The sequence below is a fragment of the Erinaceus europaeus genome, chromosome 10, assembly GCF_950295315.1.
Source record: "Erinaceus europaeus chromosome 10, mEriEur2.1, whole genome shotgun sequence".
NCBI lineage: Eukaryota > Metazoa > Chordata > Mammalia > Eulipotyphla > Erinaceidae > Erinaceus > Erinaceus europaeus.
In genome coordinates this window covers 124,468,373-124,485,998 of record NC_080171.1, presented here as the reverse complement: position 1 = coordinate 124,485,998, position 17,626 = coordinate 124,468,373, and the positions used below count along the sequence as shown (strand labels likewise).

The window sequence follows — 17,626 nt, the reverse complement described above, 5'->3', positions numbered from 1 at the left end:
ACAATAAAACAAGCAACAAAAGGAAAAAATTTTTTTGATCTTAAAAAAAAAACACAATTAGGCAGTTTCTAACTATGAAGAACCACCCTGAAGCTGTTCCCCCACCCCAAGGTGAGTTTCATTCAAATCTAATCCCATCATTACTACCAATGTCCACATTTTCAGTTGTCACACAGTGTTTTAAATCTTCACTATAAGTTGAGTAGATCAAGTTAAATAACGTACCTCTCAACAAAGAACCCCAGCTGTCCCCAATTTTGTAAAATAGCTAAGAAAATTCAGTTCTTACTCTCATTTTCCTTCAGTAAAGCATCATTATCTTCCTCATCTTCATCCTCACCTGTTTTTATTTCTTCAGAAGGAGGCTGGAAGGAAAATGAATCATGTTTAAAGAGCACTGACTTCTATTTGAGTTAGGAATACTTTTGGCTTCGACCAGAGAACACTGAAAACTAGTGTCCAGTGACTGCCATGGGACAGGGTCCACTTGTAGAAGTGGACAGGGAAGACGTGCGAGCTGGAAGCAGGAAAGCCTGGCGGGTGGGGCTCTGCACTGTACTGAGGAGGAGCACTCTGAGAGCCTCTCGGCTGAGAGACAAGCTGCCTATTCCTGTCTCCTCACTCGATGGCCGTGTGGTGCTTTGGAGAACTGAAGACCAACATCTGAGTACAAGTGGCAAGAATAGCCACCTTCCAGGAATCTGCCAAAGTGACACACAAGGGCAGTAAGAGGCCCTGCCTGGAAGCTTTCTGGGTTTTTTGCTTAGGAAAAATGGGCTTGTTTCCTTGACCACACATGTGGTTTGTTGACAAGAAACCTGATGCTATAGACAGAACGGGCACTACTTAGAACGCCGTGCAATGGAAGGGTGTATTTGGCCCAGGCGCCTTGGGCATTACTGCGAACAGAGCCCCTGCTCCCCACCTGCAGCAGGGACCCTTCACAAGTGGCCAAGGAAGTCTGCAGGTATCTTTCTCCCCTTCTCAATTTCTGTCCTCATAAAAACGGGAGATGCAGGGCAGTAGCACAGCGGGTTAAGTGCAAGGACTGGCGTAAGGATCCCAGTTCGAGCCCTGGCTCCCCACCTGCAGGGAGGGTCACTTCAAAAGTGGTGAAGCAGGTCTGCAGGTGTCTTTCTCCCTGTCTTCCCCTTCTCTCCATTTCTCTCTGTCCTATCCAACAATAACCACAACAAAATGGAAAAAATGGCCTCCAAAACAGTGGATTTGTAGTGCAGGCGCGAGGCAAAGCAAAACAAAACGGGGGGGGGGGGGGGGGGCAGCGCTGGACACTGAGCCCCAGTTGATAACCCATATGTATACATTTAAGCTATTTTCACTAATAATTATTTATATGATCACATAGTAGCATTTCATGTACGTATATAAACATACACTTGTGTTAAAACACAGGATAATGTGATTTTTTTTTGTTGTTCAAATAGTGATAGTTTGAAAGATACAAAAAAATGAACTATATTACTTACTGGCAATTCCTTGGCTAGCTTTATTACCATATTTTCAAGATACTCTGGCAAGCTCTTAAACTGCTGATTGGTTGGTTGGAAGAAATGAGGACTTCTCCTTGCTAATAATCTCAGGGCTCTCCAGCCATAGTTGGAATTGTTCACTGCCCTATGGAAAGATTTCAAGCTTGTTAACAGTTCTCACTGCTATTTTAAGTAACTAAAGCAGCGGTTTTCATTCCCCTTAATCTAAAGAACCTGAGTATACAATTCACTTAGGAGGCAAGTTCACGTCCAACAGACAAATCTTAAAAAATTTACACATAATGATTTTAAAAAATCAGTTAGCATGTGTCCCCTGCTGGTTACATGCTGTGTGCTGGAGATGCTGGTGACCAGCCACACAAGCCTGTAGCCTGCTTCCCGACGGGTAAACCTGAAGACGCTTTACAAACTCCACATATAGTTTCACCCTGAATCTTCACTTAACCAGTATCTGCTTTCGTAGTTCAAACTTGGAAAGTTTGCTAGAAATGGGGCTGAGGAACATCCCCAAGGTCAGCAGGCAGGATGCCGGGACCACAGTAATGTGTGCAGGGAAGTGAAGTCGCCAAGCTCAGCAGAGTCCACAGCACATATTTCTGAGAGCTTTATCAAGTCTAAGTTTCACATGCCCGGCACCCACACGTCAAGTAGCAAGGAGGTTTATCTGACCTGTGCTGGCACCTGCAAGGTGCTCGGACACAGCGGGGAGGGCTCTGGGGGTCGTACTACGCCAGGCACTTTTGCCTTCCTCAACACATTGCTTTATGGAGTGCAGACTTTTTCTTCATGTGCTGGATATCAAACCCAGACCTGTGTATGTGTGGTACTGTTGAACCACTTCCCTGGCTCATTGTATCTTAAGACAGACACCAAGAACTGATTCACCCATAGTGTTTGTGTCTCGGAGTCAAGTCACGGAGGTCTTTTATGTTCTAGTACAGTTATCCTAGTGTTATAAACAATTCTTTATTCCCTTTTGTTGCCCTTGTTTTATTGTTGTAGTTTTTATTGTTGGATAGGACGGGGGGGGGGGGGGGAGAGAAGACACCTGCAAACCTGCTTCACTGCCTATGAAGCAAACCCCCTGCAGGTGGGGAGCTGGGTGCTCGAACCGGGATCCTTACACCGTCCTTGTGCTTTGCGCCACATAAACAATTCTAAGCCATACCAGAGGATGGAGGAAGGGAGCACTGTCGTCATGCCCACTGCAATTCAGGAGTGCTAGCCACATACTAGTCCTGCTTCAGAGTGAGGTGTTGCACGTAAAGTGGCATGGTGGAATGGCTTCTAGTCCCCTTTAACAGATGATGGAGGTGCCGGAGTCCTGGGTGGAACTGGAAACCTCATCTGACATAAACGCCGTGGGCTGCGGGGTCGGTCAGGTGTGGCGCACCCAACTGAGCACGTTACCATGTGCAAGGATCCAGGTTCAAGCCCTGCTGGTCTCCACCTACAGAGGGGAATCTTTACCCGTGATGCTGCAGGGTCTCCCTCTTCCCCTTCCTCTCAGTTTCTGTGTCTCTAGCCAATAAAATAAATAATACTCGGGAGTTGGGAGGTAGCACAGCGGGTTAAGTGCATGTGGCGCAAAGGATCCCGGTTCGCGCCCCTGGCTCCCCACCTGCAGGGGAGTCGCTTCACAGGCGGTGAAGCAGGTCTGCAGGTGTCTGTCTTTCTCTCCCCCTCTCTGTCTTCCCCTCCTCTCTCCATTTCTCTCTGTCCTGTCCAACAATGACAACAATAATAACTACAACAATAAAACAACAAGGGCAACAAAAGAATAAACAAACATTTTTTAAAAATAAATAAATAATAATTAAAAAAACAGAACTGTGGGGGCTGTGTGGTATAGCCCAAGATTCTGATAAAGAAGATGTTTAGAATGAATTCTAATCGTACTCTAAAATGTAACAGCTAGGCAGAAGTTGGGGAGCTACCAATGGAGATAGACACCGAGACAAAACAATAGAAAAAAGGTAGTCTGATAGCAAGAAAACACTCATCTAACACTAAGGAGAGGAGCTGTTTCAGTGGACAGGACAGTTCTGACGGAGGGTGCAGTAAATCCTCTTCCAACTGCTGGAAGATGCTGCGAGAGGTGACAACAGACGTGGGCTCATGAGGGCCAAGTCACGCCTGTGAGTTGATGGGGGTGGTCACGGGAGGGCATCCAGTGATGTGCCAAGTGCTGCTGTTTTCCTCATTTACAGCCTGTCTCCCGTAATAAGCTTTATTTCATATATGTAAAAGCTCTAAGAAAAGGATCAGTTCATGGAAACTTACTTATATTCGCTTTCAACCATGTTTTCAGGGTCTGCCTGTTCAATAGCTTCTTCAAAAAATTCCTCCAATGTTGGCATGTATTCCCTGGACATTGAAAACAAATAGTAAATTTCCTGTGTGTCTTTAGCATCAACAATGGTTCTGCAAGACTTTCACACTTGAGTCTTTAAGGTCTCAGGTTCAATCTCCAGCACCACCATCCAACAGAGCTGACAGGACTGTGGTCTCTGTCCAATCTCCTCTCATTAAAGATATAATGGAGGGCACCATTCGGTGGCGCAGCGGGTTCAGCACACATGGCGTGAAGCGCAAGGACCGGTGTAAGAATTCCAGTTTGAATCCCCGGCTCCCCACCTGCAGGGGAGTCACTTCACCGGCAGTGAAGCAGGTCTGCAGGTGTCTGTCTTTCTCTCCTCCCGTCTTGCCCTCCTCTCTCCATTTCTCTCTGTCCTACCCAACAACAACAATACTACTAACAGCAATGATAAACAACAAGGGGAAGAAAAGGGGGGGGAAAGCCTCCAGGAGCAGTAGATTCGTCAAGCCCTGGCGATAACCCTGGAGGCAAAAGATAGTAACAGACTTAAATGTTGCCCGCACTTGAGTTACATTTCTATTTCTTAGAATCTTGAAGTTTAGAGAGTTAGTAGCTCAAACTCAAAGTGTCCAGAGAGAACTAACTCTTCGCAGGGGTGCTGTGGCTCCATGCCCTGCTGCACCACATGCTACTCCACGTGACAAGGCATTCTAATATACACTGTGCTACTCGCTACAGGGAGGCAGGCGGGAATGGAACAGCCAGCAGAACATTTTCAAGTCAAGTTCCCATTCATGGATACTTTTTCATTAAAGCCAGACTAAGCCACAACTTCTACCCAGGCTCCACTAAGACTTCAGAATCCAGACGGCCATTGCAGCAGGTCTGTGCATCTCCATCCCAATGCGTTTTCTGGGCTCTTCTTGATAGTGTCACATCCCTCTCTTTTGTTGTTTCTTCTTTTTTCTTTTCTTTGCTCTGAGACCTTACATGCTCAAGTCCACTACTCTTAGGCCAACTTTTCGGTCTTTGATTTTTCCTGGACCATTAGCCTGGGATTTCTTTTTTCTTTTTTTAATACTTATTCCCTTTTGTTGCCCTTGTTTTATTGTTGTAGTTATTATTGTTGTCGTTGATGTCGTTGTTGGATATGACAGAGAAAAATGGAGAGGAGGGGAAGACAGACACCTGCAGACCTGCTTCACCGCTTGTGAAGCGACTCCCCTGCAGGTGGGGAGCCCGGGGCTCAAACCGGGATCCTTACGCCGGTCCTTGCGCTTTGCGACATGTGCGCTTAACCCGCTGCGCTACTGCCTGACTCCCAGCTTGGGGTTTCTTTTAAACCACTTGGAAGTATCCGTTTAAATTATAAGACTGGATGAGAGCAGAAATGATTATCATCACAGAGAAGTTTCCTTCTCTCCTGTGCCAAAATCCACAGCCCTTGCCTCACCCAGTCTAGCCTCTTCCTGTGAGTGCAGCGCTTAAAAGTTTCAGTCCTAAAGGAGGGGAACTCAAGTCATAATTCTGTGTGGGCTTAAGATCTACTGTCCCCTCCTTTCTGTTGCTGCTGATACTCGAGTTTCCTAAAGTAAAAGCTAGCTACTTTCGAGGTAACTACAAAATCATTCCACAGTTTGGAATTCAGTCCTTTCTTTTGCTAGTTCCTATTATCAGCACTTCTAGGTTCAGTGGTGGAAGCCATATTCTGTTGTGCCCAAATTCAAAGACTTTACATTTAAGCTGCTCTATTTACAGTTAGCAGAAGGCTCAAGTTACTCTAGATAGCATCTGGGAAGAGCAATACTTCATCGGACCATTTTGAGCTTACCTTGTCTCTGATTTACAGGCTTCCATGTTATCAGGACATAGATTCCAAAGCCTTGTTAACTCCTCACTGTAAAATAGTAAATACATGTCTGTTTAAAAATATTTATCATCTTTTAATTTGGTAGGACAGAGAAAATCCAGAGAGAGGTAAAGAGACACCTGTATCACTGCTTCACTGCGAGGCCTCCCCCTGCAGGGTCCCTGCACATGGTAACAGGTGTGCTCAGTGCCACCACCCAGCCCCATGAATATGTATCTTAACCATCTAGATACTAAAACTGTGTAGAAGCACTTACTACACACACACGTAAACAGTGGATCTGCAGTGATGTATGCTATCTCCTGAGAGCACAGTCACTCTTTCACCCAAGAAACATCAAGCTTGAGGTAAAGGAATGAAGAGTTAACTGGAAGGTCAGAGAAGTCCAAGGATCGCGGTACTAAACCACAGCTACAATCCGGGTTAGTCTGAGCAAGTGTACAGCCTGTGACAGAAATGGTTACCCCGGGCCATGGCCTTGGGAAGCGCAGCTTATGAAGCCACAGAACATGCGGAGGGGACATGTTTTCTTCAGTCGTCTTTACATATATTTGACATTCAAACCTGGGGAAACTGGTGAATTCTCACAGCAGCATCTTTAAAACCTAAGAGTAAGTAGCAGATGCAGCTCAGGTGAACCTACTTGCCCATCAGAATCTTCTTGTTAGACCCTTTCCCTAGGAAGTCTTCTGGCGCAGTCCTCTTCCGAGCTACTCGCGCTGGCTTGGCATCTGCTGTTCTGTGGTGAACAAGACATTAGGGTTACAAATGGCCAGCGGAGGAAGAGTGCTTTGCTGTGTGAAGCTGGGACATTGTGTACGTGTGATTTCCTGTGTCTGGTCACTTTTTAGTCACTCACATATAGACGGAAATAGGAAGACGGACACCATGGCACTTATGAGGTGCAGGATGCGAACCCAGGCCATGTAACGGTAAGGCATGCACCCTACTTGTTGAGCTATCTCTCGAATCCTGGAAGAGTGTTGAATGTATAAACAAACAAACAAAAACTGCTTCTTTCTAGTAAAAGAGGACAACACTTTGCAGTTTTACAGAACACTGATCAGACAGAAGACAAAAGGTCACACCAGAACCATATTACAAGTGGGCATGTAGTAGTGTTCGTTTCAGTAGTGAGTATTCGATTTTATTTGTACTGTAATCTTGATGACAAAAAATTGAGGTAAAACCCTCAAAGAGAAGTTTATCAAAGGCGTTAGACTCTCATAAAGTTCGACTTCTAATTTCAAGTATACATGCACACATCTGAACATGATGAAAAGTCACGCCAAATCAAAAGCTGACATTCTTTTTTCACAGTGGTTTGAGTATACATACATATTTTACCTTTCTTTTACAAAACTTGGGCAGCCTTCATTTTTCCATGAGTTCCAGTTTTCTTCAGTATTTAATATATGCTGGGAAAAACAAATGAATCTGTGTAATGGAAGCCTTTAAAATCTATTTGGAGCTAAGAAAACTATGTAAATCTGAAGTACATACCTCTACCATCTTTGAAAATCTTTCTCCATCAGGGGGGTTTTCAGATAGTAGCTGTGATTAGAAAGAATATACTAAGCTTTCAACAACTTTCTGCATCCTAGGAGTGGTTTGTAGGCAGAGAACCAAGAAGTGTTTGTGGTCTTGTACCTGAGCTTAACTTTATCCTTATTTTCCTATTTGGGGCTGAAACAAAGAAAATTCTAAATTTCCATTTTGTTCAATCATGGGTTTGTTGCGTGTTGAACTTACTTGATAAACTGATTTTGTAGTATCTTCTATCCAGAGTGATTGTTCATCAGTTAAAACATAGTTTGAACTAGAGAACAAAGCAAAAGAAGCATTCTTGAGTTACAACAACATATATTCAACTTTAAAACTTATATAGTCTTGAAAAAACACAAGACATTGAGAAGACTGTAGGAGAAAGCTGTTAGTTTTAGAATCAAAATATGAAGGTATGACAGGAAAAGCATCTTAACTACAAACACTCATGTTAGCAAGGGACGGGAACCTGAGGCAACACGGGCATGTCACTAGCTGCACATTCCTAAGGCAGCTTCCTCAGCATTCATAAAAGCCAAGACCCTGGGGGTTGGGCGGCAGCATGGTGGGTTAAGCACACATGGCATGAAGCGCAAGGACCAGCGTGAGGATCCCAGTTCGAGCCCCTGGCTCCCCACCTGCAGGGGAGTTGCTTCACAGGAGGTGAAGCAGGTCTGCAGTGTCTGTCTTTCTCTCCCCCTCCTCTCTCCATTTCTCTCTGCCCTAACAACAACATCATCAATAACAACAATAACTACAACAACAATGAAACAAGGGCAACAAAGGGGGAAAAAAAAAAGCAAAATAAGAAAAAAAAAAAAAAAAAGATTAAGAGCCAAGACCCTGAGACAGGCAGACGCAGACCCAGACTGCTAACAGCCTTCACAGTGCGCTCTGCAGGTGCTCCTGGCGTTTGCTACCCAGCTCACTCTCACAGCAGTGTGGATTTTAAACTAAGCCAGCAGAGGCTCAATCATCTGGCTGAGGCCACAACAGTTTGAGTTCAGAGTGAGGTCTGGCTCCCAAAGCCTCGATCTTTGCTTTCCCAGACCTCCGCAACAGCCAGGACAATCAACACTTTCACAGACTTCTATGTCATCTCATAAGGAAAAGTCTAAAAGCAAACCACACTTAGTGATGACAGTGGGAATCAAAACCAGAAGGTAGTAAAGACACACTCTTCACATAACCAACAAAACATAGTATGCTGCACACTGAACACAGACTCCAGCAGGCAATGCTCTAATGCTGTTGTCCTCGAGATATTTCAGAGATGTGGTCCACAGAATGAAATTTATCGGTAAGCAAGCCTTTCTCTTTGGTGACTTACCTTTTGAACTTGACTTGCCCCTTAAGATACTGGAATAAAATGAGATACTGCAACAGGATATGTCGACGAAAATTACTATCACTCAGCTGTAAATCCATCAACTATAAAAACAAGAAACAAAAACACATTAGACTCTTGTTTAGTGGTGCAGGCTATGATATTACAGAATTAGAAGATTTCAATTTGAAAATCACTTGTTGAGAGCTTACTCTCAAGAGGAGCATTACTGCCCACACCCCAGGGTATAGTAGTAATTCTCACTGATTTCCTAAACATTTTATGCTGTGAGGTAACGATGCTGATGCAGAGTAATGCTAAGTCAGGATAAAATAAGGCACAGAATGAAAGCACAAGAGCCACTTTTCCATATATAAAGAAATAATGGGGAGTCGGGCTGTAGCACAGCGGGTTAAGCGCAGGTGGCGCAAAGCACAAGGACCGGCATAAGGATCCCGGTTCCAACCCCGGCTCCCCACCTGCAGGGGAGTCGCTTTTCAGGCGGTGAAGCAGGTCTGCAGGTGTCTATCTTTCTCTCCTCCTCTCTGTCTTCCCCTCCTCTCTCCATTTCTCTCTGTCCTATCCAACAACGACAACAACAATAATAACTACAACAATAAAAAAAAAAAAAACAACAAGGGCAACAAAAGGGAATAAATAAATAAAATATTAAAAAAAAATTAAAAAAAAAAAAAAAAAAGAAATAATGGCTGGTGGAGAGTCCACAATCAACACAGTAGCAGGGGTGTCATCCCTCACTGTGGAGGCCCTGCAGGAAGCCCACAGCAGAGCTGACGGGTGTTCACTAATGAAGGACAATGTCTGTTTTACAGACAGACTGTAAAACATTACTTTCACACATGCAAATTAAAACCCCAGCTTGATATTCAAAATATCTATGTGTGACTGTTATTAAACTATTTGTTTTAAATAAGGCTATAAAGCAGATTTAATACAAAACCTCTTTCACCTTTGAAATCAAATTATTTGTACTTATATACGAAAATATAGAACTCACAGATACTTATCAATTTTAGCCACAACTAAAGTAAGAAGTATGTCTATTATACTTTAACAGTATAGAAGCTAAATTTAAAAAATAGACATTGGCAGAAACAGTCTCTACCTTTTCACTTGTTAAGAATTTTGCAAAGTACACATGCTCTCCTCCTGCTTTTAGCTCCTCCATCTTCTTCCTTGAGGCCTGAGTATCATCTAGTTTATAACTTTTAAAAACAGCCAGTACTTCTTCAGAATACTGCAAAATAAAAATGTCAATTACTTTTATTTGGCATTGTTGCCGAGGGATTTGCTTAGAGCTGTTCTCTATGAAACCATTTAGCTAGTATGCCTATTCTAAAATAAAGAAAAATTAGGGTAGAAAAAGGTGAAATTTGGTGGGGGTAGATAGCATAAAGGTTATGCAAAGAGACTGTCATGCCTGAGGCTCTGAAGTCCCAGGTTCAATGCCCCACACTGCCATAAGCCAGAGCTGAGCAGTGCTTTTTTTTTTTTTTTTTTAAAGTGAAATCTGTATATGTTGCATGGTATCATACAGGCAGGAATGGACTTTTCCACCCCTGATGAAATGTGTTTATGTAGACAGTGAACAGAAATACTCTGATAGGAGTTGACCAGTGAACAAGGAAGCTCTCAAACATCTGTGCTAAAAACCTCTGACCAAATAACAGTGATGTCAAATCCCAGTAAGGGTAATGCCAATGATTTTTCTACGCATCAATTCATTTGAACTGAGACGGCAGGCAAAGAAAAAGGTATTGCAAATAAGCATTTGAAAATAACACATAATACAAACCATACTTTTAAGAAGTATTTATCAATTTGGGGTTTTGATTACAACAGAAAGGCCAGTTAACTGTACTTGTTTTTTACAATTAACTTTTTTTTTTAAAAACAATTAAAAGGAAACACTGATCTGACTTAGCCAAGAAAAAGAAATATGGGGGAAACAACATATTGGTTATGCAAAAGACTCTCAAAGCTGAGGCTCTAAAGTCCCAGGTTCAATTTCCAGTACCACCAAAGCTGACCAGAGCTCTGGTAGCCATCGCTGTCAAAAAAAGGAAAAAAAAAAAGGGGGGGGGGGTGTCAAGTGTAGCGCCAAGGGTTAAGCACACATGGCACAAAGCACAAGGACCAGGGTAAGGATCTCAGTTCGAGCCCCCGGCTTTCCACCTGCAGGCGGGTTGCTTCACTAGCGGTGAAGCAGGTCTGCAGGTGTCTATCTTTCTCTCCCCCTTTCTGTCTTCCCCTCCTCTCTGTCCTATCCAACAACAATGACAATAATAATAACCACAACAATGATACAACAACAAGGGCAACAAAAGGGGAAAAAATGGCCTCCAGGAGCAGTGGATTCATCGTGTAGGTGCTGAGCCCCAGCAATAACCCAGGAGGCAAAAAAAAAAAAAAGTATATATATGAAAAGAAAAAAAGAAATATGGTTTAACTTGTAAGTACTCAAAGCTGCCATTAAAGCACAAAAAAAGTCACAGCTCTGAGTGAATGGTTACAGCTATGTGGCTGTGTCGTTTATAGGAAGCAGCCAGATTTGGTCCAGGGTCACAGCTCTCAAGATACTTTCTCTTCTAAACAGAAAGCCCAATTCTGTGCAAAGAAAGTATTCTGCAAAATTTCATCAATATATACTGACAATACTCATTAAAAAAGAACCCCCAGGATTGGATGGTGGTACATTCGGAGGAGCGCATGTTACAGGCACAAGGAGCCGGGTTCAAGCCTCCAGTTCCCAGCTACAGAGGGAAAGCTTTGCAAGTGGTGAAGTAGGGCTGCAGGTGTCTGTCTCTCTCCCTCCTTCCTTTTAATTTCTGTCTCTACCCAATAAGATAATAAAAAAGAACAAAGAATCCCCAAAATAGACAAAAGAGGTATAATTAATAAACTTTAAAATCTTTAAGTCATGGGGCCAGGTGGTGGCAGACCTGGTTGAGCGCACATGAGTGCAATATGCAAGGACCCAGGTTCGAGTCCCCGGTCCCACCTGCAGGGAGAAAGGTTCACAAGTGGTGAAGCAGGGCTGCAGGTGTCTCTCTGTCTCTCTTCCTCTCTATCCCTCCCTCTTCCCTCTTGATTTCTGGTTGTCTCTATCCAGCAAATAAATAAAGATAATAAAAAATAAAAAATAAATCTTTAAGTCATTTATTAACTATTCCATAAAACAGCTGTTTAAATATTAACTTATAATTTACTTCTATATAAGATGTAATAGATACAAAGTATAATTAAAATCATATAGTGAAAAGTGTGCTGGATAATAGTACAGTTTTGGTTTTGCTATCCACTATCTGGAATATTGGGACTTTTTTTTTGTCATCTGTGATTTTTTTTTTTTCCCTCTCACCTTGAGAAAAGTTTTCCATGAAATCTTCTCATAGCATTGAACAGGATTTCTGAAGTAATCCTGAAGTGACCAGAATTTTCTATACAGGTTGTAATCAATTGGAATGGAACTAATAAGATAAATATTACATTAAATAAGTTATGTTTCCTGGGACACAAGCACATGTAAGAAGCTGATGGGAGCTATGACTCTTCCCCCAGAAAAATAGGCATTCATAAATACATATAAAAAAGTTTCAAGGGATTCAAAGATAGAGAAAGATTCTTTTAATTCACAGTGGTGAGCACCTGACTTTTACTTGTCATTATGCAGAGACAAAGAATGTCTCACAGCCTCTCCTGCAGCTAGAGACACCCTGTCTGCCACGCTGCTTTTCTGCTGGCTAGTATGTGGCTGTTCACTCTCCAGCACCCCCCACCCCCACCCCCCGCCCAGGAAGAAGAGCAAACAACAAAGAAGTGGAAGAACAAAGGACCCAAACAGCCTCTCTAGGACCAGCCCACATCTATCTCCACATTTCTACATGAATGAGTCCGATTTCTATGTTGTTTAAGCTCATTTGAATCTGTTAGAAGTCAGGCGTTCTACACCAACCCACACGTAGAACTAGAGAGGACTAGATAGGAACCTGACGGAATGGGGAGGGAAGAGGGGAAGGAGGGGGAGGAAGGTCTGCTAGAGAGGACTAGATAGGGACCTGACGGAATGGGGAGGGAAGAGGGGAAGGAGGGGGAGGAAGGTCTGCTAGAGAGGACTAGATAGGACCCTGACGGAATGGGGAGGGAAGAGGGGAAGGAGGGGGAGGAAGGTCTGCTAGAGAGGACTAGATAGGGACCTGACGGAATGGGGAGGGAAGAGGGGACGGAGGGGGAGGAAGGTCTGCTAGAGAGGACTAGATAGGGACCTGACGGAATGGGGAGGGAAGAGGGGACGGAGGGGGAGGAAGGTCTGCTAGAGAGGACTAGATAGGGACCTGACGGAATGGGGAGGGAAGAGGGGAAGGAGGGGGAGGAAGGTCTGCTAGAGAGGACTAGATAGGACCCTGACGGAATGGGGAGGGAAGAGGGGAAGGAGGGGGAGGAAGGTCTGCTAGAGAGGACTAGATAGGGACCTGACGGAATGGGGAGGGAAGAGGGGACGGAGGGGGAGGAAGGTCTGCTAGAGAGGACTAGATAGGGACCTGACGGAATGGGGAGGGAAGAGGGGACGGAGGGGGAGGAAGGTCTGCTAGAGAGGACTAGATAGGGACCTGACGGAATGGGGAGGGAAGAGGGGAAGGAGGGGGAGGAAGGTCTGCTAGAGAGGACTAGATAGGGACCTGACAGAATGGGGAGGGAAGAGGGGAAGGAGGGGGAGGAAGGTCTGCTAGAGAGGACTAGATAGGACCCTGACAGAATGGGGAGGGAAGAGGGGAAGGAGGGGGAGGAAGGTCTGCTAGAGAGGACTAGATAGGGACCTGACGGAATGGGGAGGGAAGAGGGGACGGAGGGGGAGGAAGGTCTGCTAGAGAGGACTAGATAGGGACCTGACGGAATGGGGAGGGAAGAGGGGACGGAGGGGGAGGAAGGTCTGCTAGAGAGGACTAGATAGGGACCTGACGGAATGGGGAGGGAAGAGGGGAAGGAGGGGGAGGAAGGTCTGCTAGAGAGGACTAGATAGGGACCTGACAGAATGGGGAGGGAAGAGGGGAAGGAGGGGGAGGAAGGTCTGCTAGAGAGGACTAGATAGGACCCTGACAGAATGGGGAGGGAAGAGGGGAAGGAGGGGGAGGAAGGTCTGCTAGAGAGGACTAGATAGGAACCTGACGGAATAGGGAGTTAAGAGGGGACGGAGGGGGAGGAAAGTCTGCTAGAGAGGACTAGATAGGAACCTGACGGAATGGGGAGGGAAGAGGGGAAGGAGGGGGAGGAAGGTCTGCTAGAGAGGACTAGATAGGACCCTGACGGAATGGGGAGGGAAGAGGGGAAGGAGGAGGAGAAAAGTCTGTTATTTCTCCTCTCGCATGACCAAGTCCGTCCAATACCCATGGGGTTGGGTCCACAAAGCTGCACAGAGGTTTGGAGGAGGAGCAGCCACACTGCTGGGGCAGCCTAGGAGATGTCAGGAAAACACGAACATCGAGCTGTCTGTTGCAGCTTAGGAACCAACTGGCACTGTGCTGTCCCCTCGTGATTTAGGATTTGTAATTTAAGTACTATACATGAAAGTTAAAAATCAAATCCATAAGCACCATTTCCTTCCCCTTATCTACATTCTCACTTTACTAGTTAAGTCCTTAAAGCATTATCTTTGACGTTACAAAACAAAAACAAACAAAAAAACAGAATTTCAAGAAACTTACCAAGTTGTTGGTGCTTCATCATCACCCATTTCACCTTCTTCTACATCCATTCCTTCCTCTCTGTCCTCTGTATGCTAAATTAAAGAAAAAAACAAGTGTTACAAGGCAGCTGTCAAGCAAGAAGTGGTAGAATGTCGTTTATGCACTGGGAGAGTCACAGCAACTGTTAGCCATAAATAAATGATTTAAGAGAAATAATGAGACAAGGCCTTGTGAATACAAGATTCCACTACTTCTAGGCTGCTTTTTCATTGAGATACAGAACTGGGGGCATGGGGGTGGCAAGGCCTGGGGACCAAAGCGCCAGAGCCATCCTGTGCCAGGGTCAATATGGGTCTTTCTCCCCCGTGAATTTCTCTTCCAATCCATTAATCTAGTTAAAAAAAAACAAAAAACTTTTTTTAAGTTTTGTTAATGAGGGGCCGGGGGAGGAGGAGAGAGGGAGATAAAGTTTTTATGTCCAGCTTTAGTTTGGCCATGGAAATAACCTCCCCAATCACACACAAAACATCTTATTATTCAGGAACACTTAACAATATGCTGGTTAGAAACTTTTAGGGTATATGTGGAGTCCAGATCTATATTGAAAAACTCAAAATAACTATGTATGGAATAGATGAAGTAACTAAAAGTGAAAGATTTTAAACATCTTAAGCAATATCATCATTTCTTTTCTTTTTTTTTTTTAACACTTTATTTATTAATTAATGAGATAGGAGGGAAGAGAGAAAAGAACCAGACATCACTCTGGTACATGTGCTGCTGGGGACTGAACTCAGGACCTCATGCTTGAGAGTCCAGTGCTTAATCTATTGCGCCATCATCTGGACCACTCAACAGCATCATTTCCAAACTGCTAATGCATACATTTTAAGGGATGCATGATGTGAGGTCTGACTGGTCGCATTTAGTCAGCAGCTCTTTAAGCCTGTTCCTGAAGAACAGGTGCTGCATGCTGACAAACGCCAGCTCTGGACCACCTTCTGAGTAGATCAAAGGCTCAAAACGGATCTGATCACAGCTTACGAGTTTGTAAAAATCAGTATGTAAATGACAGATAATTAAATGAGTCTAAACTAAATAAATGGCTTACTACTTGGAAAAAATTATATAAAACTCAAGTTTATTTCAAACCTCAGCATTCCCACTGGACCAAAAAGCCAAAAGGAAAAAAAAAAATCATAAAAGCACCAGATGAAAACAAAGAGATCATGTCATTTTGTGTAGAAGTTTAACATGACATAAGATCGTAAACATTAAAAGACTAACAACTGTTAACACTATATCCAAAATTAAGTTCTATATAGCAGAGTCCATAAATTTCTCTGAAAAAGTATAAACTGGAAAAGATATCTTAACATGTAATGTTGAATAAAATAATAACCTGTCAAGTGTTTACATACAATTATAAAAAGACATTTCAACCACAAAATGGGCAAATGGGACCCTGGGGACTTTTCCTCTGATTTTAGTCAGCACAAAAGTCTAAAAATCACAGTCTTCAACTTCACTAATAATCAAGAAAACACAGGTTAAAACACAAAGACCTCGCCAAGTGTGGCATCAGTCAAAGACTCTAAAGAAGCTGGTGACCCCAAGTGTTGACATGAAGCTGCAGAGTTCACACAGGCTTTCTCGTGCTTGAGAGCCCAGTGCTGCCCCACGGCTCCAGCTCCGGATCAGTGTGCAGGCTTTCTCCAATGGGCATCATCTTTCTGAGAAATAACTGGGCAGCAACGCCAAATCCTGATATATACACACCACTTGGGAAAAGCATTTCCACTTCCAGAACTGGCAACAGTGCACAAATACCACTTACATAACGCTGCTCCCACCTCTTCACTCCTAGAGAACACTGAGAATGGTGGCAGCTGATGGCGCTATGTCCTTCTAAAGACCTCTTATGTGCCAGTAAGACAACGTACTTTCTACTTTAATAGTTTTTTCATTTTGTTCATTTTTTTAACTGAATACTTATTATTTCTACAAATTATAATGTAAAGTACTTTTTTATGATTTATGACTGCTATTCATAAATTACTTCAATAACAAATTTATAAACATGTCTTCATAAGTATATGCCTCACCTTCTGACCCAGGGTGCTTTCCTGCTCATTGGTGTTGAAAACAGTGACATTTTCCAAATTAAACTGACTCTGCAAGTTAAGACCTATTTAACAAAAAAAAAAGTTTTTCAAAGCAAATTCACTAAACAACTAAGCTTGTTAAAGAATATAACTTTGTCACTTTATAACCAAAACATACAAAGCCCATAGAAGACTAGCAGAACTAATATCACACTTGAGAGTCAAATTCTCTCTAAAATTATTTTAATTCTTGACTGACATTGAAAATTTTTCATGGCAAATAAAAAGGTTGCAATCTAGGAAATCTTTTAATCTTAATCAACAGGACATCTGCCTAGCACACAGGTACAGGAATAACAAAAGACATAGAAACTGTGATGTGATCTCTAGGGAGAAAAGTGCCCCAGGAATGTGAATGTTCCCCAAAGCAGGAGGTGTTCCCTGCCTGTGCTGTTCTTACTTGGTGATTTGTGTTTTAATAATCAAAGCCTTGGTGACTTTTGTATTAATAATCAAAGCCTTGGTGATTTATGTATTAGTGGCCAAAACCTTGGTGACTTTTGTTTTAATAATCTATACCTTGGTGGTTTTTGTTTTAATGATCCAAGCCTTATGAGACTGTCAAATAAAGTTCTGCCTGAGCAAGGTAGAGGTGTCTCTCTCCTGCTCTTGAAGTGGCTGACGTGTCTCTCATCTCACTCTCCCCAACGCCCCTCATCTTTCAGGGCCCCCGGCACTCCAGTATGCAGGGACCAGGCTCAGACCTGGGTCATGCTATGGCAGAACACATCATCCAAGGGACTTACTCATACTTCACCAGCCTTAAGCTATTTAGAGTTAAAAACAAAGCAAAGAAGAAAACAGAACTAAGACAAATGAAGTTAGTATCACAGTTATGTCAACCATAATGAGATGTAATTTTTTTTTGCATAACCATTATGCTATCTCCCCAGCACCGAGTTTCATGTTTTAAAAAATACTGATTTTTTCCCCTTTTGTTGCTCTTGTTTTATTGTTGTAGTTATTATTGTTGTTGTAATGAGATATAATTTTTACAACCAGCAGAATGGCTGTGATAGAAAAGAAACAGTTAACAGTACTAGTGTGTAACTCACATGCAATGAGTATGGAATTAAGTTGGTACAGTGTCTTTGGAAGACTGTTTCCCAAGAATTTAAACAGATTTATCATATTACCCAAACATACCTCATTTTAGTATTTCTTCAGTTTTCCTTTCCTTGGT

At 43.2% G+C, this 17,626-nt stretch overlaps 1 protein-coding gene across 1 annotated transcript in view; it reads right to left on the bottom strand.

Moving 5' to 3' along the window:
* Window positions 1-17,626, bottom strand: part of THOC1 (THO complex subunit 1) — a 38,030-nt gene that overhangs the window by 1,104 nt on the left and 19,300 nt on the right. Inside the window, exons 8-20 of the mRNA XM_007537079.3 lie at window positions 16,384-16,466; window positions 14,297-14,370; window positions 11,956-12,064; window positions 9,700-9,831; window positions 8,577-8,677; window positions 7,454-7,520; window positions 7,205-7,255; window positions 7,049-7,119; window positions 6,345-6,440; window positions 5,663-5,728; window positions 3,795-3,878; window positions 1,488-1,635; window positions 290-365 (exon numbers count right to left, since the gene is read on the bottom strand). Of these exons, the coding sequence (XP_007537141.1) occupies window positions 290-365; window positions 1,488-1,635; window positions 3,795-3,878; window positions 5,663-5,728; window positions 6,345-6,440; window positions 7,049-7,119; window positions 7,205-7,255; window positions 7,454-7,520; window positions 8,577-8,677; window positions 9,700-9,831; window positions 11,956-12,064; window positions 14,297-14,370; window positions 16,384-16,466 (1,158 nt within the window). The remainder of the gene's footprint in view (window positions 1-289; window positions 366-1,487; window positions 1,636-3,794; window positions 3,879-5,662; window positions 5,729-6,344; window positions 6,441-7,048; window positions 7,120-7,204; window positions 7,256-7,453; window positions 7,521-8,576; window positions 8,678-9,699; window positions 9,832-11,955; window positions 12,065-14,296; window positions 14,371-16,383; window positions 16,467-17,626) is intronic.